The sequence below is a fragment of the Colletotrichum godetiae genome (genome assembly GCF_030913485.1).
Source record: "Colletotrichum godetiae strain CBS 193.32 chromosome Unknown BDP55scaffold_15, whole genome shotgun sequence".
Taxonomy (NCBI): domain Eukaryota; kingdom Fungi; phylum Ascomycota; class Sordariomycetes; order Glomerellales; family Glomerellaceae; genus Colletotrichum; species Colletotrichum godetiae.
This window is the reverse complement of record NW_026851263.1, coordinates 157,333-182,727: the sequence shown is the minus strand read 5'-3', so window position 1 is coordinate 182,727 and position 25,395 is coordinate 157,333. Positions and strand designations below refer to the sequence as shown.

Sequence of the window (25,395 nt, the reverse complement as noted above, 5' to 3'; positions counted from 1 at the left end):
GAGAGGGCACCAATGAACAAGACCGATTGTGCCACAAGCTGACAGGCGGCAACTGTGCGAAATAGGCAGATAAGCAATCATCACGGAAGGTGGGCCAGGTAAGCATTTTCATCCTCGATCATCGTGAAACCTCCCAAGTAAGCGAGAGAAAGTGGCCAATAATCGACTCTAGCAAAGTAAGAATTCATTCATGATCACGTTGTATTGAGTCTTGTACGCGCAAACTTTCTCTGTGCCATCAGATGTACAAGGACCAGATCAGAGAGGTCTGCGATTGAGATTGGAACACTCCCGCCGATTGAAGGGATCAGACGGAATCATCATCTACGAACAAAGCCGGTTACGGGAAAAGAATGACTGCTAATAGTCTATGGTGAGAGACAGCACTTAGTCATGTCCGACTCGTCACGCCGAGGCATAGTCAATCAGAAAGATGCCAAGCAACGGAAACTACTGCGTAGTCAGTCGCCTAGCTCAGAGTATTCTACTCATTGGGACGCCATAGAGCGCGTTTTGGAGCAGATTCACAACAAACAAACCGTCGAGGAAAACTTTGAAACGACCTATAGACGCATCTGGAAAGTTGTACTCATCCGCAGAGCAGAGAAGCTCTTTGCCGACATAAAGCAGTGGCACGATGAACGACTACGGGCGATCTGGTTTAAGCAAATGGCCAAACTTGCGGGAGCGGGGGATCAGCGCCTGGGATCGGAAGTTAGTTTCTTCCAGGGTTTTATGGAGGTTTGGGAGAGCTACTGGCAAGCAATCAGTGTGCTGCCTGCTTTGCTTTCATATCTGGTAAGATCCATATATCATCGAAGCTGCACACCCCATGTGCCGTTCGTGGCGGTATTGGGGAAACAGTCTATCGTTCGATGTTCTGGAATTCCAAGATATGTAATACTGACAAACCCTAACAGGAACGCAGCACGGAACGCAGTCTTCTAAACGAGTGCATGAAAGTCTTTTTGACTTCCATCACAACTTCAGATCGATCATCGAAATCCATACTTCACACACTCACCCTTCTCACCTATTCGCACGAATATGTCGAACCCCTCCAGTCTAGTGATCTGACAGTCAGGGTCCATGATGCTGCCGGCTCCTGTTTCAGAGTCATCGATGGTCTTTGCGAGGTCGAAGAGAAAGATGGCCAACAAAGATTCAGAGATCTAATCACCAAGGGCTACCTGGAAAGGGTCCGCGGCTACTACGAAATCTCCGCAAAAGTCCTCGCATCTCGGAGCGCAGTTGCTGAGTATTGTTTTATGGTTGGCCGTTGGCTGCTGGAAGAGGAGTGTCGCTGCCATACTATTCTCCCCCGGCATATGAACGAGGATTTGAGGACGCTAGTCATTGATGTCGCACTAGAACCCCACCTCAGCAAGAAAATCCGCGAAGATACACAGCCAGTGTTCGCGCTGCTCGACGATGGCAACGCCAGAGACATTGAACGGGTATATCGGATGGGGAGGTTGACTAGAGGAGGAACGGAGGCTTTGAACGAAGCCATGGAAGAATGGCTGGCTGCTGCTGCTCAAGTTGCACTAGGCTCGGATGCGAAACCAGAAGAGACACTTTTGAACCTGATTCGATTGGATATAAAGGCTCAAACCATCCATCGTGAAGCTCTTGATTCGAACTCGGATATGAAGAGAACGATGGACAAGATTTTGGGTCATGAAATTAGGATTTGGTGTGGCAGCGACGATGGAGTCGCAGCACGGAAGACTTTTGAAGCAGATAGTATCGTGTTGGCGAGAAACACAACAGAAACTCAGGTGATTCGGGAGAGAGCTCAGTTCTATTACGATTCTATCACGCAGATAGAATGAGACTGGGGTGAAGGTAGTTTGATACTCATGCACGAGTCCTGCAACATTTTGAGGCATGTCTCGGTAAAATGGCTCATCCCATGGAGTGTGAGGCGAAGTAAACCGCGTTGGAAGAGAACTTGAATCTTTTATTTCCGTATTGTTAGTAGAGCTAGTTGTCTACGCCTAGCCGTGCACACGTCTCATTAACTCATAACTCATACCGCTATAATGTACCTAGGTATTTAACCCGTCCCAAATTTCAAACATCGAGAAGCGCCTTCCTGGGCTTCTTTGCCCTGAACAACATCACCTGTCCAACAACCCATGTCTCAACCTCCTCAAACTCCTGATCCAGAGCCTCTTGAATATCCTCTTCCTTGTCGTCCCAGTTGTTGAAAACACCCCACCACTTGTTGTACCACTTGAGATAGAACTTGGTAAACCACCCAGTCGACTTATTCGGGCCCAACACCGTGCAACCAGTCAATATACCATCGGGACTCAGCAACTCCTTGTACAGCCCAAACGCACGAAGCTTGGCTTTGCCGCCAGGCATGCAATGGAACAGATTGAACATGGAAATGGAGTCGAATCGTTCGCCGAGAAGCTGTTTCGGCGGCGACTCTGTGACATCGGCCTCAACGCACTGGACCTCGGTATTCGTCGTGACAGACAGCACGCGGGTCTTTGCCGCGTCCAAAGGCGGCGCGGTGAGGTCCAGCAGCGTGATGCGCTGCTTGCTGGTTGCGCGGAACGGCCGTGCCAGGGCGGCTGCCGGGAACCAGCCCGTGGCGACGCCAATGTCGAGGTGGTTGCGGGTGAAATTCTCGCTGAAGAAGGGGAGGAGGAGTTTTTCTGTGCTGCAGCCCCAGACTTTTGACATGTTGAAGCCCAGGACGTACTTGTCGTAGAAGATTGTGAGGAATGAGGGCGAGTAGACTGCGCCGTAAGCGGCAGTGCGGTCTGCGCCGAGATCGGCCATTGTTGGCGATAGAGCTGGGTGATTGATGAATTGGAGTGAAGCGGAAAGATTGGCAACAAGGGGGTGGGAATGAAGGCGACTCAATTAGTTGCGCTTCGTTGAGTTGCCGTGACTCGTGAGTAAGGTCTGGCAGAAACACAACACAAAGGACGCGGGAAAAGCCCTAGATCCTTCCGGGAACTGGGCAATTATCACCTGGTCGATAACAACTCACCGACAGTATGCCACCGAGCGCTTGCCGTGGCTATTCGGTTTACTTGCGCTTGAATCCTATTCCGAGCTTCCTTCATTATCAAGCATGGGTTGTTCCTTACTCAATTCTGCGTTAACAAGAGTACATTGTGTCGGGATTGGCCAATTAGAACCTGCGTGACGGAGTCTGCTCCGTCCTGAATTCTGCAGCAACATCTACTGCATCCTTCGGTATCTGTACCCAGGACCAAGTGGTTCTATCATATGCAAGGTGGTGGGTTAATTGCCGGCTTCCCTTCTGCTTCTGGTAAATGCCCAAAGTCATCTACGTATGTCATGGCAGTCTTGTTGGCGCTAGGTAGTTGGCAAGAGGAACTTATCATCTTCGTGCTCGTTAATGTTCATGTCGGATTACCTATCCATTGGCTCCGGCCTGCAGAGTAAGGGTTTAAATCCCTCAGATGACCCCCCGTAAGAGCCGGTTGGCCCATATCATATCAGGTCATTCTTCCCCACGCAGGCGAATATGCATGTGACATGTAGCAATGCCGGTCTGGATCAATTGAGGGGTGTTTGAATGGTCTGAATCGCCTCAACTGGCACCACTGATCTGCGGGACTACCGGTGCTTGGAGAAGATAGGATCATAGGGTATAGGAACAGGACCCTTTTGCCCCCCCCCCCCGTAATCCTTCTTCCTGCGGTGCCACAGTGCCTGCGTGCGTCGAGTCGCCTGACTGCGCCGCAATTCTGCATAAGAAGCCCTGGAAATCCTTTAGCAGTCTATTGATCCTGGCATGCGGGCACTGCGGGGTGGCTGTGCCGATGAAAAACGCAGCTTCTTATCGCTTAATCGAAGAGAAAACAAGTCCCGCCCAAAGCAGAAAATTGCCCGTCGGTGGGGAGGAAGTCGCTTGCGTTCATGAAAAGATGCGGCATTTGCCTCAATTCAACGACCTACATGTACGGATACACGTACCTACATGCACATACGGGACTGTTCCGCTGGAACCCGAGAATATGGAATGGCTGGAAACCTCAACTACATTGATAATGGAACCAGAAGATTCCTTTGATGATAAAATCGCTCGCTTGCTTTGCAAACGCTTCGTGGTGGTATGATATCCCCAAACCCCTTGTGAAAACATCACCCATTTTTTAGACTCCTTTTTCTACTACCCATGTGAACTGACATTGGACACCGACATTTGAGCCGCCGAGCGTGATGAGCTCGCCAACGATGCGGACGAGGATGTACCGCTACGTGGCTTCCGGCAGTATATCGTAAGCCTGATATCGAAAATATGATTGTCAGTTATGATCTGAGACCTCCTCCAACCTCACCTGACTTCAAGAGATAAACTTACAGCGTCATGAATGAATGGTAGTTCGGATCGTCAATCTCCTTACGGACCTTCTTGACCAATGCAAGAACCTGGGCCTCGGACCAGCCTAGACCAATAGTGAAAACAGGGACGCTTAGCGGCTCGATAATGGCATTCCAGTTGTTGGACATCATGGTGCCGAACCGCTGACACTTCTTACCCGGGTAGCACGCGTTCGTAGGTGCAGCGTGCTTTGTCAACTTCATCCTCTCAAACCCAGACTTTTCCAAGATGGGCTGATATTGCGAGACATAGTGCATGGAGCGGCCCATGTTGTGAAGACCCTGTTGAAGAAGCATGTTCCACTTGTAAAATGCTGTTCCCTCCAGCGAGTGATCCGGGGACACGAGGATTGCGATCCATTCACTGAACTCGACCCAGCCCCCAGGGTTGAGATGGCGATAGATGGACTCGACGAACCTTTCCTTTTCCACGATATCGCCCAGCATACGAACATGGATGAAGTCGAACTGTCTGCCGAGGTTCCAGTCGGTAGTTATGTCCATAACCTTGAACTGACAGTTGGACACGTTATATGGAGGACGCACTTTCTCAATATCGACGCCCATCACGGCACAGTTTGGATTCTTTTTGGCTGTTACGGCAGTCGACCGGCGTTAGCGTGAACGTCCCAGTGTTATGAGATCCCGTAAGAATTAACAGAAGCGACTTGCCATATTCCTAAGTACACGAAGAGGCTAGTTAGCGAGTCATTCCGTGATATCAGACTAGTTACATCATTCATGCGGGAAAGGTGAGGGGAGGGGGGTTGCGAAGTGACTGATGATGGAAAGGTAACGCACTAATGCCCATAGCCCTGGTCCCGTGCCAACGTCGAGGGCGGCCCTGGCCTTGACGACTGGGGCCAAGTGGAGTCTGTGGTCGAAGAGTTCGGCAATGATGTGGTGTTGGAGGACTGCGATTCCTGGTCAGCGATAGTCTGGGTCTTGGTCTAGACGTTCCAGATCCTGCGGCAAGCGCAGGATACATGTGGAGGTGAAGAGGTTGGCGTCCATGGACTCATGGACCGACCGGTGGACCACGGTGAAGGATGCTTGCTGACCATTTCTATCTTGTTCTTCCTAGAGGATTGGTAAAGTGGGTTAGCTTGGGAGCGCCTGCAGGAAAGGATGATTGAGTAGAACGTACCTTGCTATGTGGCACGAAGCCGAAGCGTTTTCCGGTTTTGGCAAACTTGCTGAAGATGGACTGGAAGATGGACGATTTGCCCGACTTGATCTTTGATTTGCTGGAACCGCTACTGCACGGATGGTAGGGATGGTCAGATTGTCGCAGGAAAAGAAAAGTGGCCGATAAAGTGGCGAGATAGAATGAGAATGGAAATAAACGTGAAACATGAAATAACCAAAAAAACAATGAAAGACATCATCGTCGGATGAGAATGAGAGACTCACTGTGTTACCGCCCGGAGACTCTGACCCGGCGTTGGGTCGCTGTCCGATCCGTCGTCAGAATCGGACCCTCCAGCCCAGACGGCCTCATTCACTTCATCGGAGGTCGGACTCGGATGATCCTCGGGGTACTCCTAAACGCGGCATGAGACTCAAGAGTTCTGGTTCAGCTTGTGCCCGTATCCGTAGGCGCCGGCGGCAACATGACAGTTGCCACGGTCCACGGAGGGGTCAATGTCTCATAGACCGAGTACGTACGTCTTGTTCACCTGACTGCATCGATGGTCTCGTCGAGGGCGGCGTGCGCGGCCTGCTGTCTGTGGAAAAGTTGCGGGTACGTTCGGACGACGAACTAGCGGTGAGCAGCGTCGATGTGGAGGCGGCCGAGATGCTGTTGGCGGCCGTTGGAGGACGCGGCGGCTGGTGCCGTCCCACGGGCGAGCCAGGACCGAGTGAGCTCAAGCTGCTGCTGCCACCGCTTTTGCGAAGCCGCTGTTGGTTGTAAAACCTGTCCATCAACATGCGGTCCGCTCCGAGCGAGACCGTGGTGGGCAAGGGGGAAGGGTAGAAGGGAGCGGTGCGCGCTTCGGGACTGGAGGAGGGGGAATTCGGGAAACTGGGGGGGTCCAAGTTAAATGCCGGGCCAAAGACGCAATGCACAAACCAAGAGAGTTGCAGGTCAGCAAGGCTCGACGATAGGCGGACTTTGTCTCTGGTCTCCGTATAACGCAAGGGGGAAGAAAGAAGGTTACCAGTAGCATGAGTGTAGGAAGAAAGTGATAGACAAGCAACCAGCAAGAAAGAGGGTGCGGCGGGATGGGATAGACAAGGTCGTCCCATGAACCAGAAGCGGTTCGTCTTGTTTTTTCATTTCTGGGGGAAACCGAATAAAAACGGGCTAGGGCAACAGTTTATTTCTTGGGCAAAAGGTCCCAACCCAAGGTCCCAAGGTGGCCATGCCATGCCATCGTCTCCCGGACACTGCCGTGTTTGAACGGCCCCTGTCTTGTGTCGCTTCTCCCTTTTCCATCCCTTGCCGCTAAAACAGAAAAACCTTGTACGGATGGCGAGCTGGTTTGGTAAGCCTCGTACTGCGCGTAGCCGCGTCGCTGCTAAGTGCTAATATCTGCGGGGCTTTTGTCGGCGCTTTATCAGAATCAGTGGTAATGTGCCCGGATGGGCAGACGACTTTGACTCTGTGAGTCTGCACCGGGCCTGTCACTGTTCAGGGAAGCGATGCGGAAACGCTCGCCTCTGCGCAACCCAGTCTATAGTCGTCATGACAGGCGACGTTGGCAACGGTGGGAAAGAAAGGAAGCAATTTTGGCATGGGCTGCTTCTGTGCCATCGGCGAGAAAGGGGAAAGCAAACATTGTATATCAAGCCGCATTCATCAATTTTGTCAGAAATCCCCTTATCAAAGCGCAACTTCTGCCTCGCATTCACAGCCATCACACACTTTCCAACGTTCCAACGCGGCCCAACGCCTTGGACCGGCAGCTAAAACCTGTCACCCTCCTAGTCATGTCCTTGCATTTCTTATGGAGCGGGAGCCGAGAGACCCAGGGGAGCCACTGGACAGCAACCAGCACAACCCCTGTCGCTGAGCAGTCCAGGGTTCGGCAGCTGGGACGCCAACGTGTGGGATCGACCCTGACGCCTGAGCCTGCCTGCTTACACGGCACTGAGTCAAGGTCTCTGCCATGATGCCGCCTTCCAGATTCCAGAAGCAATGATTGGGCTAAGCGTATCCTGGCAGACTATCGTAACGATCGTCATCGGATCTCCGGGATCCGGCTCCCGATCCAGGCAATCACTGCAGAAGTGCGGCGAGGTTGTTGACGAAAAGGGGGAAGACCAAGCCAAGAGGAACAGCTCGCCATTTGCTCGAGTATGCACTGATGCAGCCTATGCTCGACTATTGGATTTGGGGAGCTGGCAAACTTGGCTTCACGTGGTGCCGAAGAACTGCAACCGAAACAAAATGCGAAAACCAACAGTAATCTCCCGCGGCCCCCACACACCACCTCTAAGCACCTTAAACTGCAAAATGTGTGCGAGACCCTGTGTGCCTCTAGTCTTGACTTGGTCATCATTGTCGCCGTACTTTCCAAGAGGGGTCAGACCGATCCCGAGTCGAGCGAGCTTGGGAGAGAGAACAAGAGACAGGGGCGCATGCACACTGCGGGCCAACACACAAGAGGCCCGGTCGAAACCAGCCCGAGGAATCTTGTGTAATTTGTGTTCCGCCGGTCCCCTGTATCTGGACCCGATGGATGTCTCGCCTGCACTAACAAGTCTACCTACATACTTGAACTGCTCCAGGGTCTAAAGTACGGCATGCCAAGGCGGAGCAACAAATGAACTCTGTGGAATGCGGAACGCAAAGCTTCGCAGTTACCTAACGAACGGATGTGCCTATGGTCCACCGGGAAATCGCCATTGTCTTCCTCGCCTCGTGACCGACGTACGGGTACGAAAACCGTAGACGTAGCCACCCCTTCTCGTCCGCATGTCCCATAATCAACCACGTATCTACTATATCTCCCCCCTTCTACCCGGGACCCTTGTCTTGTTCTTCATGCACCATGTTTTGTTGGAAGAGAAACTCCAGTCAAAGTGCGAAGCTTGTTGGAGCCATCTCCGTGCTTGGTGCATCGCAACATGACGCGTTTGGCCTTTTCTACGGACCAGGGTGGGAGTAAATTTACTTGTCGAGTTTGACGCCAGAAATACCTGATAGGTAGCAGCTACGGAGTAGTCCACATGAAGAGGGGAAACCAAGTGGTGGATTCTATCTAATAATGCTACTATCTCGCTGGAGCCCTGATCCAGGTTCTGGTCTTGTCCCAAGGATTTCGTTCCATGTCTCAATTCACTTCCCCGACTCCCACCATCCCACAAACTCTCACCGTAGCTCACCGCACGGACCTGAGCAGATCAATAGTATCGAAACACTAGACGAAAAGCCCCTTTACGGTATACATCATGGGAGATCCCATTGCCATTGTTGGGCTCAGCGCGAGGCTCCCCGGGGACGGCGATACACCAGAGCGGTTCTACGAGTCCTTGCTCGCCGGGAGGTCAGCCCGGACGGAAGTACCGCGGGATAGATACAATGCAGAGGCCTTTTGGCATCCGGATGCCGACAGGAGCGGCGCCGTGCGTGTTCTCACCCCCCGTGTTATGCAAAAGTTTATGCGACGAAAACTAACTTGCAGCGTTTTAATTAGACACGAGTTCGCCATGGCCACTTTCTTAAGGGCAGCATTTCGGCATTTGACGCGCCGTTTTTTTCCATCACACCTACAGAAGCACGGAGTATTGATCCTCAACAGCGAGGAATGTTGGAGAGTGTATACAAGGCCCTCGAAAATGGTATGGAGAGCCTTTTGATTTCCGATGACATGGAACTTCAAGTTAGTCTCAATACTGACTTTGCACGAAGCCGGAATTCCTCTCGACACAGTTGCCGGAACCCAGACCGGCGTATACGTCGGCTGCTTCACGGCCGATTACAATGATCACATAGCGAAAGACTTGGATATCCCGAATAAATACTCAGCCCTGGGCACAGTAGCAAGTATGCTCAGCAACAGAGTCTCGTGGTTCTTCGACTTCCGGGGCCCGAGTGTAACAGTAGACACGGCCTGCTCAAGTAGTCTGGTGGCTGTGCACGAAGCATGCATGAGTCTCAAGCTTCGTGAAGTCAACATGGTGAGGCTCTTTTTCTCTTACATGCAATTTCACCAAAGTCCCTTTCATCTCAAGGGGCGGTGACACTGAAGCCAACCAAACTACGCCCCTCCTCCCCTCCCCCGCCGTCTGCAAGCCGGGCTCTTGGCTAACCACTTCGTCATCATGTACTAGGCTGTCGTGGGCGGGTGCAACCTTATCCTGACTCCCGAGATGACACTAAAGCTAGACGCGGCGGGCGTTCTGGGTCCGGACGGCAAGTCATACAGCTTTGACCACCGGGCCAACGGATACTCCCGCGGCGAAGGGTTCGGGGCCCTGGTCTTAAAGCGGGTATCGGATGCCATTCGGGACGGGGACGTCATCCGCGCCGTCATCCGGAACTCCTCTACGAACCAAGACGGCCGATCTCCCGGCATCACGCAGCCGACGAAAGCGGGCCAGGTCGCGCTCATCAAGCACGTCTACGACCGGGCCAATTTGGACCCTTCGCTCACGCGGTTCGCCGAGGCCCATGGCACGGGTACACCCGTGGGCGATCCCATTGAGGCGAGTGCCCTTGCCGAGATCTTTGCGCCTCATCGATCTGCGGATGAGCCGTTGTACGTGGGCGCGCTCAAGAGCAATGTTGGACACTTGGAGGGCGCTGCGGGAGTAGCGGCCGTAATCAAGGGTGTCTTGACGCTAGAGAGCGGTGTTATTCCCGGGAACATCTGGTTCGAGAAGCGCAACCCCAAGATCCAAGCCGCATGGAACCTAAGGTTTCCGACAAAACCCACAGCTTGGCCGCAACGTGGCCTGCGTCGCATGTCCGTGAACTCGTTTGGCGTCGGTGGTAGCAACGCCCATGTGGTGATGGACGACGCGCTCCATTTCCTCAAGAGCTTCCGCCTAGTCGGGAACCATCGCACAGAGACTATTCCCAAGATCCCGAGACAACTAGACGCACCTCTAGTGAATGGGACCGGTAAGTCATTCTTCTTGTTCCGCTCAATGGAGGGCACAGCTGACGTTTCTTCACAACTCCCCAGGTCGCGTCAATGGATTCCACCGCCCATCGGATAGCGGGATCCATCTTGACGACTTTGAAAATGAAGACGCCCCACGTCTCTTCGTCCTGTCGGCAAACGACCAGGATGCCGTTTCTCGGTTACGGGACGGGTACAGGGACTATCTTGCAACGAAAGCGGCCCAGATCGTCGGAGAATCCGCCCAGCTGCGGTTTTTGAGGGACCTGAGCTACACACTGGCCTGCAGGCGGACCCGTCACTCCTGGAGGACATTCAATATCGCTAGCTCGCCAGCCCAGTTACAAAAGTCTCTCGAGAGTAACTCTACGACTGCCGTACGAGCCAAGATCAACCCGCGGCTTGCGTTTGTCTTTACCGGCCAAGGAGCGCAATGGGCGACGATGGGCATGGACCTGTTGGCGTACCGCGCCTTTCAAGAGAGTCTTTTGGCAGCTGATCGGTATCTCAATGATCTCGGTTGTAATTGGTCGTTGACGTGTAAGTGCCATCTTGAGCCATGTTATGTGAAGTCTTACTGACCATCGTCGGAACTACAGTCGAACTGTCAAAGTCAAAGTCGTCGTCTCGAATCAACGACCCGGAATTCTGCCAGCCCATATGCACTGCTTTACAAGTTGCCATGGTGGACCTCCTCTCCACCTGGGACGTCTACCCGCATGCCATCACGGGGCATTCATCCGGCGAGGTGGCCGCAGCCTACGCCGCTGGTGCGATCTCACGACAGGCGGCCTGGAAAATCGCCTACTATCGCGGGAAGTTAAGCGCCAAGCTCACGCGCTCTATTTCGCGGCCTAGCACAGGCATGGCCGCCCTCGGTCTGAGCAAAGCCGCTACGCAAGACGCTATCGATCGCGTGAACCAGCAACTTGGCGGCGACGGTACCCTCGAGATCGCTTGCATGAACAGCGCGGATAGCCATACAGTCAGCGGTGATGCGGAAAAAATTGACGCGCTAGTCCAGCTACTTGGTGCCGAGAAAGTGTTTGCGAGGAAGCTCAACGTTGAGATTGCGTACCACTCTCAGTACATGAAGGCCATGGCTGATGAGTATCTTGTGGCCATGGGAGAGGTTCAGCAAGGTACTTTGAGGGGCCCTGTGAAGCCTCGATTCTACTCTTCGACTATGGGAGTGCCGATACTGCCCTCGCAACTTCGACGGTCAGAGTATTGGGTCAAGAACTTGGTATCACCTGTCCGGTTCACCGAAGCCGTCACTGAGATGCTCAAAGGTTCTGAAACACCCAAGTTCAATGGGCATGTCAACGGAAATGTTAATGGTCTCGTCAACGGACATGTCAATGGTGTTATGAATGGAGACTTTGACGAGGAGACTCCATTTGAGCCCATCACAGACTTCCTAGAGATCGGCCCTCACAGCGCTCTCAAGGGGCCACTTTTCAGCACCGCCAAACAGGTCCGCGGCAACGCAAAGGTTGATTATCACTCTATTCTCATCCGACAGAAGCCGGGTGTCGAGACCGCCCTGGAATCTGTCGGAACTCTCTTCTGTCACGGCTACACCCTCAACCTGGCACAGGTCAACGACGCAGACGAGCCTCACGGGCCCAGACCACTCATGCTCACCAATCTTCCGTCCTATCCCTTTGACCACACAAAAGAGTACTGGGTACAGAGCACGTTAAGCGACGACTTCCGTAAGAGACCTGTGGGCCGACACGAGCTGCTCGGAGCTCCCATGCCGGGTTTCAATGAGAACAACGCAGTATGGCGCAATTACATCCGGCTTTCAGAGAATCCTTGGATCGAAGATCACAAGGTATCTGGGGACATATTGTATCCTGCAGCCGGTATGCTCATCATGGCTATCGAGGCGAGCCGGCAGATCGCCGACAAGAGCAAGGCCTTGAAGGCGTTCAGACTGAGAGACGTGTCATTTAAGTTGGCCTTGCGAGTTCCCGATGACACCAATGGTGTGGAATCCCAATTCTACCTCCACCAGCACCGGGAGAACAGCCTTTCCACCCTTTCAACGTGGCGAGAGTTCCAGCTCTGGACCATGCAAGATGGCACGTGGAGGGAGCATTGCCACGGTTTCGTGCAGACGGAGTACGAATCGGATGATCAACTCGCGCCCAGGGCACTCGAGGAGAGCGTTGATGACACCTGCGTGACGGAAGTGTCCGTCGACAAGTTATACCGTAACTTCGCAGACTCCGGATTGAACTTTGGCCCAACATTCCAGACGTTGTGCGGCGTGCGCCTTGGCGAAGACCTCAAAATGATAGCGACGCTTTGTTCCCCAGTGGATAAGATCAAGAAGTCGATGCCGCACCAGTATGTACAGCCGCACTTGGTGCACCCGGCTACCCTCGACGGCCTCGTGCATGCCAACCTCGCTGCCCTGGTCTCGAGATCCGAATACGCTGGGATGACCAGGGTGCCGACGTACCTGGCCGATGGTTGGATCTCGGCGCAATCGAGTCTGTCTCACGACTCCTACAATGTTTCCGCGGAGTCTCGAGTCAAGGGGCGTAGCGAGGTGGTCTCGGACGTGAAGGCCACGCACCTCGAACTGGGCCAGGAGATGGTGCAAATGTCTGGTATCGTGTTCAAGACTATCTCGAGTGAGTCGTCAAAGGAGACCTCTGAGGCAGTGGTTCATCCGGCTCTCAACATTTCTTGGAAACCTGATCCGAATTTCTTGACGAAGCAGCAGGCTTCACAACTATTTCAGCTGCCAATGTCACCGAAGGATGATCCATCTACCTGGATGCTGGACTGCGAGGCGCTCTGCCTGGCTTACATGCGCCGTTGCACAGAATCTCTGACCCAGGAGTCCATTGGCAAAATGACTTGGTACCATCAACGATATGTCAAGTGGTTCCAGCACGTCGCCCGCCAAAACTCAGACGGTCCCGTAAGTGAGGGCATCGAGGTGCTCGAAGCCAAGGTTCTTGCCGGCAGCGCTTCAGAAGGCAAGCTCATCATCGCCGTCGGCCAAGCCCTATCAGGTATCTTGACTGGGGAACGCGACCCCTTGGACGTCATCTTCAAAGACAAGCTCGCAGAGGACGTCTACAGCAACGGCCTCGGCTCCAAGAGATGCTACGTCCAGCTATGCAGTTACCTCGACATCCTAGCGCACAAGAACCCCAACATGGAAATCCTCGAGATCGGCGCCGGCACAGGCGGCGCCACGCGTCCCGCAATGGCGACGTTGACGCGGGATAGCGGTCGTCGGTACGGACACTACGACTTCACCGACATCTCACCCTCCTTCTTTGAACAGGCCAAGGAGAAATTCAAGGACGAGGCTGGGCGGATGGGATTCCGAGTCCTTAATGTCGAGAATGATCCCCTCAGCCAGGGCTTCGAGGCTGGCAAGTACGATCTGATCATCGCGGCGAACGTCTTGCATGCCACGAAGAAGATTGACGACACGCTCGTCAATGCCAGGAAACTGCTCAAGCCTGGCGGAAAGCTTCTCCTCTTTGAGATCACCAACACTGAGATTCTTCTGGGCAGCTTCTGCTTCGGTACGCTGCATGGGTGGTGGCTTTCGGAGGACAAGGACCGTATCTGGGGTCCTTTGATGTCTCCCAACTCATGGGATACTCATCTTAGGGCTTCGGGTTTCAATGGGCTTGATGCCGTCTTTGAGGATTTCACTTCCTCGCCGTACCAGATGAGTTCGATTCTTGTGTCTAGTAACCCTGCATCGGAGTCGTCAACTCACTCGGCTTCCTCGCACTATATTCTGACGAGTGAGACGCCCGCGCAGCTCGAGTTGGCCGCGAGAATCTCGGAAGCTATCGGTCAAGGAGTAGACTGCCAAACAGCCACCCTCACGTCCGTGGCTGACAAGGATCTAACCTCTGCCACCTGTGTGGTACTCTGCGGGCTGGATCATTCTGCTTTGAAGGATATGAACGACGAGTCCTTTAATAGCTTCAAGCGAGTACTCACTCAAAGCAAGAACATTCTTTGGGTGACCCTAGGCGGCACCTCAACTGCACCCAACCCTGATTCAGAACTGGTGACTGGACTGGCTCGGGTGGTTCGTTCAGAGAGACCAGACGTCAACTTCCTCACTCTCTCATTCGAAGAAGGCGCCAACGAAGAGCTCATTTCCGAAAAGTGCGCCCAAGTTCTGAAGGCAGCACAAGCTAGCGTCGAGAACTCATTCAGAGTGATCGACAGTGTGGTATACGCGTCTCGACTCGTTCAGGCAGAGTACATGACCGACCACATTCAGAACCAGACTGGCGTCGTGAGCGTCGAGAACAAGCTTCTGAAAGATGAAGCCTCCCGGTCGCTATGTCTTCAGGTCGATAACGTTGGTCAACTTGACTCGCTGCGCTTCGAGGAAGACACCCTGACCGAGATATCTCTGGGAGGCCACGATGTTGAGTTCAAGACCATGGCTTGTGCAGTGAGCACCAGCGATGTCTCTTCAGTCCTCGGTAAAGCGGAAGAGTCACCACTGGGTCTGGAAGCCTCTGGCATAGTCACAAAGACTGGACCTACTTCCAGGTTCCAGGTTGGGGACAGGGTCTTTGGACTCGCGGTCTCGGGCACCATCAAAACTCATGTTCGATCTACGGACGGCTTGCTCGCGAAGCTACCTGATGGAGTGTCTTGGACCGATGGCGCGGTCCTGCCCGTCGACTACACGACGGCGTTCGCCGTTCTCTGCGAGTTTGGCTCGATCCGTAAGGGTGACTCTCTTATGGTGCACGGAGGGTGCTCCAGCTTCGGAAAGGCCTTCATCCAAGTTGCCCAGCTTCAAGGAGCTGAAATCTACACAACCGTGACGAACCAGTCAGAGCGAGACGTTCTGATCAAGGAGTACAGTGTCCCAGAAGACCACGTCTTCAGCAGCCGTGACTTGTCAATACGATCGACCCAGCAGAAGCTGGTCAAGGAGCGTGGTATCAACGTTCTTGTCACGGCGACCGACGAACTTGTCGACGGCGTCATCGACTGCATCGCACCATTCGGGCGCATCGTTCACATCGGCTCAGGTGCCGGCATTTCCAGCACACGGGTCCCAAGAGGCCGTAACGTCCGTCTTGAGTCCTTTGATCTTACGTCTTGCCTCGCGTTCGACCTCACTCGCACCGAGACCATGTTCCAGCACATGGTCGACATCGTCTTCGCAAATTGGAAGGGAATTAGCCGCCCGTCGCCTACCGAGCTCTACAGCTTCTCTCAAGTCGGCGACGCATTCCGCCGGATGCAGTCAGAAGGTCAGGATACCGTCAAGATCGTGCTTGAACCTCGCGAGGACGATGTGGTACCCGTCGTACCGAGCCGGAAGCCTCTCAGTAGCTTCGATCCCGAGGCGTCTTATGTGATTGCTGGCGGTCTCGGTGGTCTTGGGAGGTCTGTCGCACGATGGATGGCTTCTCGAGGGGCAAAGAACCTCATTCTGCTTTCAAGACGTGGAGCCGTGGAGAAAGCTGCGATTGAGCTGGTTTCCGAGCTCAAGTCCGTATGCGATAATGTGGTCACTCCGGCCTGCGATGTCACGGATGCTGGTGCTCTGCAAGATGTTATGGCTGAGCTTGCTACGACTCTTCCTCCTATCAAGGGATGCATCCAAGGGTCCATGGTGCTCCAAGTAAGTTGAACAGCAAACCAGAATCAGGTTTTGAAAATATTTCAATGCTAATCTGCATCAAGGATAACCTTCTCGAGAATATGTCGCTCGAGAATTGGAAGGCAGCCGTGCAGCCTAAGGTGCACGCTTCCTGGAACCTGTACAACGCCCTCGGCGACAAGGCCGACTTCTTCGTCTTGCTCTCTTCCACCGTGGGAGTGACAGGAAGTCCTGAGCAGGCCAACTATGCCGCAGGAGGAACGTTCCAAGACGCCTTTGCGCGCTACCTCGTCTCCAAGGGCATCAACGCCGTTTCCATCGATCTTCCAATCATCCGCGGCGTAGGCTACGTGGCAGAGAAGCCTGAACTCTGGGACTACCTCTCGTCTGCAGGATGGACTCACATCACCGCGGACGAGCTTTACGCCGTGCTAGACTACCACTGCCGTCCAGCTAGCGCTTGGTCATCTCAGGCAGAGGCGAGGGCGCAAGTCATCCCCCGCCTCTGGCTGCCGCAGGAGACAGCCGCGGAGGGGTATCAGACGCAGACGTGGGGAGAGGATCCCCTGTTCAGCCACCTGCGCTTGACAGAGACGGATGATGCAGACAATGGGGACGACGCAAACAAGACAGTCAATCACAAAGCGAACCTGCAATGCGCGTCCTCGCTGGAGGAAGCCGAGAAGATTGTTCTCGACGCTTTGCTTCTCAAGATTGCGCGGATGCTCAGCATCGACGCGGTTAACCTCGAGACATCCAAGCCTCTTCACGCGTACGGTATCGACTCCCTGACGGCGGTTGAACTCCGGTCGTGGCTCATGAAGGAGCTTGGAGCCGAGGTGTCTGTCTTCGACATTACAAATAACTCGAGTATCGCGCAGTTGGCGGTGCTTGCTACGAAGAAGAGTAATCTCAGGCAGCAATTCGCTGATTAGTAACCGAGACCGAGTTGCTTTAGTTTATTTTTCCTCGTCTTTCGCGTTTTTGGAGCCGCTAGTTGGGGTTTCCTTTAGGCGTTTTCTTCAGGTGCGCAGCGCAGCTAGGTGTCGTATGGTTTTCGATAACATGGGGGCGGTTTTTCTCGTCTTTTACTGGTCATATTTTTTTCCCCCCTTCTTCGCTTGTCTGCTTTTTTGTTACGGAGTACTTGTTTTTCTGCCTGCAATGATTGATGAGACATGATAAAGTTTGCATGGTAATATCACGGCCTCTGGGGAGTGTGGTAGTTGTGATCATTAGTATCTCGAATAGGCTAAATAACTCAATTGACTTTGACGTTTGCTCGGTTTCCAGGGCCTAGGCGCCCAAGCAAAATGTGTAAAAAGTGCATGTGTGCTTAGGTTCCGATCAGAAGTGCAGCTAGCCACCACCTTGTCAGCAAATTGGCGCTGGAAACCTGAAAGCTGCCTCGAAGAGCGGCAAGCCCGGCGGCACAATCGTCGAACATCCCGGGCCAGCCGGTAGATGTGTAGCGGTGTTTTCCGAGTTCAAGGCCCGGATTTTCGACCACGAAAATGGCCCCGAGCTGGCTGGAACTGGCTGGTCACGAGCGGGCCAAGGGAACGGAAACCTCTTAAGGACTGAACGGAGTCTCGGTGAATTGGTCTGTGAGGACGGGGGACGGACCCCCGATGTGCCCGATCTGCGGCATGGGTTACCTCCAATGGTGCCGAGGATCGTCGCCCGAGCACTCCGTTTAGGCCTGGAGCCCGAGGAACAGTCCGATTGTTGCGTCTTTGTAGTCTGGAAGACTCTGGATTCCTGGAATATGTCACTTGAGTTGTCACGGTTGCCAAGGCAAATGACTGGCTTTGTGAGAGACAAAGATGTTGAGTCAATGGAGACCCTGGAGGGGGGAAATAATGGCAATCCCCTTGGACCCCAGAAAAGACATTGAACGGAACCGGTATCTCTGAAACGAGAATGGCATTTGTTCCATTCTGCCTCGCCCCCAAAGGAACCTGAATGCGCGTAACAGGCCACCAGGCCAACCACTATACGCGCGACTACAGTACCTCCAAGGGGCCCAAACAGGCAGCCAGATAAGAGGAGAGAAATGTGACAGAAAGGCGAGACCGAAGGGGCACCACGGCACAAGAAAACAGAGTTCCACAGAAAAAGGGCGAGCCAAGGGGACTAACTGCAAACGGCGTAAACCTAAAGTTCCAGTCGTAAATCTGCATGGTAACCTCATTTCCATTCGACGCTAATCTGCAAAAGAACGGCCCCTCTATGACGTTTTGGGGATAAACAACGCCGATGAAAGCAGCGGGCAATGGGGGATTCTGCCGTTCTGGTGGCACTGGTGGGTGGGAAGTCTCGGAGAGCGGGAATGACACACGTGATTGTTCCCCGAGTCAGCGGCACTGCGGCAAGAGATGGAATTTGCTAGTTCATCTCATCACTTCAGAGCTCATACAAACTCATATATGCTTACATGGGCTCGTTTCTCATCTCATCGGACGTCGCATGAGAAGGTCTGGACTGGCTGATCAAAGCATCGAGTCCATTGCGGAACTGGATCCATCCATCACATAACCAGCCCAGCTCACTGGGGTCTGGGAGGGGATCCATCCGAGTTGAAGTCTTATTTTTTTCTCCAACATGGCGGCACTCACACGCGTAAAATCAAAGGGACTGGGCCACATTGCGTTGGGCGACGGCGGTCGCTCAGAGACGGCCACATCCGGCAACGTCGGCAACGATGGACGCGTACGAGTGAGATTTCACGAGAATCCGCAAAAGCTTGCACGCTGGCTTCGCGACTTTGAAGGGGCATTCAGACCACACTCTGGCGACTACGAGGAAGAATTCGAACAGGCACGGCTACGGCGACGCAGCAGCGTCATTTTGGAAAATTTGCAGCAACATCCGCCGTCAAAGAGCCCGCGACTCAACATCGCGATACACATTGTCGGTTCCCGCGGCGATGTCCAACCTTTCATCCCCATCGCACAGCTTCTCATGAAGGAGCCCTACGGTCATCGAGTCCGCATCTGCACGCACCCCGTTTTCAAGGATTTTGTAGAGTCCAATGGCGTCGAATTCTTCAGTATTGGCGGCGACCCGGAGGCGCTCATGGCTTACATGGTCAAGAACCCCGGACTGCTTCCGAGCCGAGAGAGTGTCAAGGCCGGAGACATTAAGCACCGCAGGAAAGAGATGGCTGAAATTATCAACGGCGCGTGGAGGAGTTGTATAGAGGCGGGAGACGGCATGGGCGAACGAACTACGGCTGCTACTGTGCCAGACGCGAACGACCTTTTCGTCGCTGATGCGATTATCGCCAACCCGCCGTCGATGGCTCACATTCATTGCGCTGAGAAGCTTGGTATCCCGCTTCACATGGTTTTCACGATGCCGTGGTGCCCAACACAGGCCTTTCATCACCCGCTGGCCTCGATGAGTTATGGTGAGGCCGACACGAGCGCCGCCAACTATCTGTCGTTTATCTTGATGGAGCTTTTGACGTGGCAAGGGTCAGTCGCTCACTCTCATTCTTGGTCTTTGCCTCCTTTCGCTCATTACTGACATGCAACTAGACTCGGCGACTTGATCAATAAGTTCCGCACTCAGACATTAGGCCTCGATCATATTAGTCCGCTGTGGGGATGTCAGCTCCTCCCCAGACTCCGCGTTCCATATACCTTCCTCTGGTCTGAGTCTCTCATCCCCAAGCCCGCTGACTGGGACTCCCACATCAACATCACCAGTTTCTCCTTTCTCTCCCTCGCCGACAAGTATACGCCACCCGCAGATCTGACCGCCTTCCTCGAGGCCGGCCCACCACCAATCTACATCGGCTTTGGCTCCATCGTCGTCGACGACCCCAAAGCCCTCACCCAACTCATCTTCAAAGCCGTCGAGCAGGCCGGTGTCCGCGCCATCGTCTCCAAGGGATGGGGTGGCGTCGGCGGCGGCGATGATATTCCTGACAACGTCTATCTCATCGGCAACTGCCCGCACGACTGGCTCTTCAAGCGCGTCTCGGCGGTTGTGCACCACGGCGGCGCCGGCACGTCCGCGGCAGGAATCGCATGCGGACGCCCTACTGTCGTTGTACCCTTCTTTGGAGACCAGCCTTTCTGGGGCCAGATGATTGCCCGTGCCGGCGCCGGCCCAGCTCCCGTGCCCTTCAAGGAGATGACGGCCGAGACACTAGCAGCAAGCATCACTTTCGCGCTCAAGCCTGAGGTCCAGGTGGCGGTGCAGCAGATGGCGGAGCGGATCGCGGAAGAGGACGGCGCGGGAGATACGGCGAGGGATATTCAGGAACGACTGGCTCTCGACACGATGCGATGCGACATATGCCCAGAGAGGCTAGCCAACTGGCGACACAGGAAGACGGGGGCACACCTGAGTAACTTTGCGGTCGGATGTCTCGTCGATAAGGGGTTTATGAAGCCGCACGACTTTAAGCTGCTGAAGCACAAGCACTGGTACGTCGACGAAGGCGCCGAACACCCTCTCATCGGCCTAGTGGCTGCGGTATCTGGCTTCTTTACGAATATCGGCGTGGCGACGTCGGATTACTCGCAGCGGTTGAAGCATCCGCCCCAAGCCGCTCAGGCGCGGATGCACGCCGTCGACCTCGAAGCCCAGCGTCCTGCGCACGAGAAGCAGCCCGAGGAGGAGAGTAACACGACGCGTGAACCCTCGGCGGAACCTAGCGAGGGACCAGACGTTCAGCCGGGCCCAGAGTGCGGAGTAGAGGACGCTGAAGATGGCCACTTGAAGCGCGTGGCGAAGGCGCACAGTATGACGCCGAAGCAGATGAACGCAATCGCCATGAAAATGGCCACCAAATCCCTCCAGTGTGCCGACCCAGCCGTCGAGATCGCCATGATGGACGCCAGCGCCGTCGACGAACACGGCAGACGCAAGTCCTCCGTAGCAACCCTCGTCAAGAAACGCAATAGGCCGATGGAGATTACGCGCGCGACGGGGCGATACGGTATCGAGCTCGTCAAGGCTGGTCTCAAGGCGCCCGTGGCAGTGTGCTATAACGTCGCTAATGGGTTTCACAACTATCCTTCCTACGGCTTCATCGGACATGAGGTGCGACGGCGGGACCAGATCACCGGTCTCGGGAGCGGGCTGCGGACTTCGGGCAAGGAGTTTGTCTTGGGGACGTGGGAGGCGTTCAGCGGTGTTGTTGTGAAGCCGTATGAGGGTGCCAAGAGGGAGGGTGTGAAGGGTTTTGGGAAGGGTATTTATCAGGCTGGTCGCGGGCTTACGTTCAATATCTTTGCTGGTCAGTCTCTTGTGTCTCCATCCCCTTTTCTACGCAATGTTTGGGGATTGAGGCCTCACTACTTTCGAGGAAAAGATGCTAACAGTCATGCAGCTGTTTTTGGTCTCCCTGGATACACGTTAAAGGGCATAGAAAAGGAATTCTCAAAACACAGGCTTACGGCGCTCAAGGCCGAGGTATTGCTTATTCGATTACGGCAGGGCATCGACGATTTCAGGAGGTCGACGGAGGCTGAGAGGGACGAGGTAATAGAGCGGTGGAAGAAGTTTTTGTCAGGGCACCAGTGAACCTAGACGCACACATTGTATACCCAAGATTTTCTTTGTTGTAAAATGTACAGGCTAGCAGCGATTTCTCATTGTAATATAGTAGCTAATGATGCATCGAATACGATGTCAACCACCAATATCCTATGCAAATCGAAGATAGGCCAAGTGCTTAATCACGTTAGAGACAGATTACGCTGTCCTAGTCGTTTTCACGAGTGCTCTTGATTGTCTAGATAGTTCCATCCACTCACACTTGCCATGGTCAACTGATTCAACTTTGCCGAATTAGAATTGAAGTTATCCTGAGCATACTCCGATAACGTCCCATGAATTCTGTTATTATCGGTCAGCGCTGTCTCGGGTAAGTCCAATTCCGCGCGTTTGTACCGTTTAACTGAGGACGATGCACCCTGATCCCGTCCCACGCAGCGCCTCTGTATAGCGTTTGATCTCATCGGACAGACTTGGACCACATCGATACTTGACTTGAGAACCCGAGTTGAATGGATCATCGGATGCAAGGATGAGTTGCCGAAGCTACCAGATCTTAGGTCGGACGCGACGGAAAACTAACGTGAGGGGCTGGCAAAACACCGGCAACTCTTCAAGTCTCAATGTTCCTATTTTGGACTCTGGAGGCTTTACTTCGGAGTAGACAAGATATCTGATTGGTCGTTCCGTCAAGCGTGCGGAAACGCCCCTCCTTTCCCTAGGATCAAGCTCCAGAAAAGCGGCCATCCACACCTCACCAGACAAACCTCAGACAACTTGTCGGTCTCTTCTTGTCCGTTCGTTATAACATCGCACCGATGGCGTCTATTCAAATGGTTGAAATATGGAGCTATGGCACTTGCGGTTGACTAGAAACAAGAGACAACTTCTTGAGACTCTTCTCTCTACAACCCCAGCAACGTAGCAAGTCCTAGTCTTCAGATACAATTACAGCCGCGTGAATTCAGTCTGAGACGCAGACGCGGGCATTCCACAATGGCAGGGCTCCGTGTGGTTGACGTACGCGTCGATCATTATCGGCAGCCGTATACCCTCGGTATCCACGTAGAGAGACCTCGGATCTCCTGGCGATTCAGCAACGCGCCCTCAAAATTCAATATTGGCGGTTGGGAAGTCAAGATCCAGAACCCCAACGGGTCTCATTCAGTTATCCAGAACAAGTCCGGCAGCCAGGAGAGCAGCTCACCGTCAGCCGAATGGCCCGAAGACATCACCATACAATCTCGGCAAACGTACTCAATAGAGGTGAGGGCCAAAGGCGAAAACGAAAACGACTTCTCGCCATGGAGCGAACCCTTTATTTTTGAGACCGGCCTTCAAATACGCAGCGACTGGACCGGTAAACTGATCTCGGCGCCGTGGGCGGAAGATAGCCAGAGCGGTCCCCAATCGGAGGACTTATTCCGAAAGGTCTTCAAAGCGAAGGGCAAAGTCCGCTCTGCACGACTTTACGCTACGGCACAGGGTGTCTACGAAGCTGAGATCAATGGCCAGAGAGTGGGCGATTACTTCTTGGCCCCTGGTTGGACGGCGTACGACGGGAGACTGCAATATCAGACTTACGACGTCACGTCGCAGATTACATCGAATGCGTCGAATTGCATCGGCATCCGCGTGGCTGAAGGCTGGTTCAATGGTCGCATTGGTTTCGAAGGTGGTAAACGGAGCATTTGGGGTACGCGGACTGCAGCTCTTGCCCAGCTTGAAATCAAATATGAGGATGGTTTCATGGAGACTGTGGCCACGGATGGTAGCTGGGCAACTACTCAAGGACCCATTAAGCTTGCAGAGATATACGACGGCGAGAAGTACGACGCTACCGCGGATATGCCGGGATGGTCGAGCAGTGGTACACCTTCCGGAACATGGGATACAGTACAGGTACTCCCTCAGATCCCTGAATCGACGGATCTCATATGCGGCTACGGGGAACCAGTCAAGAGACTCGAATATGTGAAACCTGCGGAGTTGATCACGACCCCTTCAGGCAAGACAATCCTAGACTTCGGCCAGAACCTCGTCGGATTCATTCGTCTCAACAATGTCAGAGGTCAGCGAGGCAGCAAAATCGCTCTACGCCACGCGGAAGTCTTAGAAAAAGAGGAACTAGGAACTAGACCTCTACGAGACTGCAAAGCCGAGGACATTTACACTCTCAGAGGAGACGACAAGGGCGAAACATGGGAACCGCGATTTAGCTTCCACGGCTTCCGTTACGTCCAAGTCGAGGGTTGGCCTTCGACCGCGCCCATCCTCAAAGACTCCATTGAGGCCTGCGTGTGCCACACAGATATGGAAGAAGTCGGCAACTTTTCGTGCTCTGACGATGACTTGAACAAGCTCTACAGCAACGTCCGGTGGTCAATGCGCGGCAACTTCCTGTCCGTGCCGACTGATTGCCCTCAGAGAGATGAAAGACTGGGGTGGACGGGAGATCTGGCATTGTTTGCGCCGACGGCTACTTTCATTTACAACTGCTTCGGGATTCTGAAGAACTGGCTAGCCGATGTTGCCCACGATCAAAAGGTTCTGAATGGCGTTCCGCCGATGGTGTCCCCGAACGTGCTCATCGGACAGAAGAACTGGAGCAAGATTGGCGCCAACGCGATCTGGCATGATGTGGTGATACTTGCACCGTGGGCACTTTACGAAGAGTCTGCCGATCTTGGTATCTTGAGAGACCAATACCAGTCCATGAAGACTTGGATTGACGTGATTCCCCGGAACAAGATCGGCTCTACCCATCTTTGGGACTTTGGTCTCTTCCAGCTTGGTGTAAGTTATAGGACAATTTGCAGGGATCGAATGTTTTCACTTACTTTTCAAGGACTGGCTGGACCCCAACGCACCTCCCGACGAGCCCATGAAGGCAGTGACTGATCCGCCCTTGGTCGCCAACGCCTTTCTTGTTAGGTCCCTTGACCTAATCGCCAAGATCGCCGCGCTCTTATGTCAACCCGAAGACGCTGAACGCTATCAGAAAGAAGCCGATGCTGCCCGCCGGGAGTTCCAAGACGAATACATCAGCAGCAATGGGCGTCTTACGTCAGACTCGCAGACCGCGTACGCCCTAGCAATCTGCTTCGACCTCATTTCGGAGAAACAGGCAGTCAGGGCAGGTAGCCGACTCGCAGAAGTTGTCCGCCGCAACGGCTTCAGGATCGGCACCGGCTTCGCGGGAACACCGTACATCTGCGAAGCTCTCACTCTCACTGGTCATAGCGATGTAGCCTACGCGATGCTCCTCAACCGTAAGTGTCCTTCGTGGCTGTACCCCGTCACAATGGGGGCGACGACGGTCTGGGAGCGCTGGGATAGCATGTTGCCCGACGGTACAATCAACCCCGGCGACATGACATCTTTCAATCACTACGCCTTTGGGGCGGTTGCCAAGTTCCTCATTGAGAGGCTTGCGGGCTTGCAGCGCTTGGAGCCTGGATGGAGACGGTCGAGAGCGGAGCCGATCTTGGGCGCTGAGTTTACGCATGCCTCTGCCGAGCATGTCACCCCATATGGAAATGTCTCTTGCGCATGGAAATTGGTTGATGGAGGAGACGGGCGTCTACGACTCAAGGTGGATGTGGCTGTGCCACCTCTCACTGAGATGGAAGTAGTTTTGCCGACCAAAGATGACAAGAGGGTGGAGGTGGTAGGATCAGGCGAATGGTCATTTGAGACTGAATTTGAGCGCAAGTATGAATGGCCGGTCAAAGAACTGTCTCTCTTCCCGCAGTAGCCTCACACCGTTCTTGGGCTAGCGGTGAAGACTTTGTTTGGAAGTAG

General features: G+C 53.9%; 6 protein-coding genes across 6 annotated transcripts; 4 read left to right on the top strand and 2 right to left on the bottom strand.

Moving 5' to 3' along the window:
• Positions 1-393: 393 nt before the first annotated feature.
• BDP55DRAFT_727283 (Cullin repeat-like-containing domain protein) lies at positions 394-1,835 on the top strand (the record flags this gene model as incomplete). The annotated part of the gene is made up of 2 exons (XM_060579282.1): positions 394-798; positions 921-1,835. 2 exons carry the CDS (start codon positions 394-396, stop codon positions 1,833-1,835), a joined length of 1,320 nt encoding a protein of 439 aa, XP_060431024.1.
• Positions 1,836-4,353: 2,518 nt separating this feature from the next.
• On the bottom strand, positions 4,354-5,391 carry BDP55DRAFT_692847 (TAM domain methyltransferase; the record flags this gene model as incomplete). Its single annotated transcript, XM_060577162.1, has 3 exons — positions 4,354-4,962; positions 5,179-5,291; positions 5,364-5,391. The coding sequence occupies 3 exons, from the start codon at positions 5,389-5,391 to the stop codon at positions 4,354-4,356; spliced, it is 750 nt and encodes a 249-aa protein (XP_060431023.1).
• Positions 5,392-5,533: 142 nt separating this feature from the next.
• On the bottom strand, positions 5,534-6,816 carry BDP55DRAFT_91161 (uncharacterized protein). The gene is made up of 2 exons (XM_060581314.1): positions 6,046-6,816; positions 5,534-5,921 (listed from the first exon to the last, which is right to left on the bottom strand). The coding sequence occupies exons 1-2, from the start codon at positions 6,625-6,627 to the stop codon at positions 5,787-5,789; spliced, it is 717 nt and encodes a 238-aa protein (XP_060431022.1). The 5' UTR covers positions 6,628-6,816; the 3' UTR covers positions 5,534-5,786.
• A 1,959-nt stretch (positions 6,817-8,775) lies between these two features.
• On the top strand, positions 8,776-17,012 carry BDP55DRAFT_727280 (beta-ketoacyl synthase domain-containing protein; the record flags this gene model as incomplete). Its single annotated transcript, XM_060579281.1, has 7 exons — positions 8,776-8,949; positions 9,021-9,165; positions 9,236-9,504; positions 9,658-10,450; positions 10,515-10,991; positions 11,051-16,098; positions 16,161-17,012. The coding sequence occupies 7 exons, from the start codon at positions 8,776-8,778 to the stop codon at positions 17,010-17,012; spliced, it is 7,758 nt and encodes a 2,585-aa protein (XP_060431021.1).
• Positions 17,013-18,681: 1,669 nt separating this feature from the next.
• Positions 18,682-21,618, top strand: BDP55DRAFT_549581 (glycosyltransferase family 28 domain-containing protein; the record flags this gene model as incomplete). The annotated part of the gene is made up of 3 exons (XM_060568943.1): positions 18,682-19,556; positions 19,620-21,331; positions 21,425-21,618. 3 exons carry the CDS (start codon positions 18,682-18,684, stop codon positions 21,616-21,618), a joined length of 2,781 nt encoding a protein of 926 aa, XP_060431020.1.
• A 969-nt stretch (positions 21,619-22,587) lies between these two features.
• BDP55DRAFT_549661 (bacterial alpha-L-rhamnosidase-domain-containing protein) lies at positions 22,588-25,348 on the top strand (the record flags this gene model as incomplete). The annotated part of the gene is made up of 2 exons (XM_060568947.1): positions 22,588-24,387; positions 24,440-25,348. 2 exons carry the CDS (start codon positions 22,588-22,590, stop codon positions 25,346-25,348), a joined length of 2,709 nt encoding a protein of 902 aa, XP_060431019.1.
• Positions 25,349-25,395: the final 47 nt, after the last annotated feature.

Coding starts and splice junctions, on each gene's coding strand:
- BDP55DRAFT_91161 (XM_060581314.1), bottom strand. CDS start 6,627: ATGGGACGACCTTGTCTATCCCATCCCGCCGCACCCTCTTTCTTGCTG. Junction 5,922..6,045: donor TGCAGTCAGGTGAACAAGAC/GTACGTACTCGG, acceptor TGCCGCGTTTAG/GAGTACCCCGAGGATCATCC.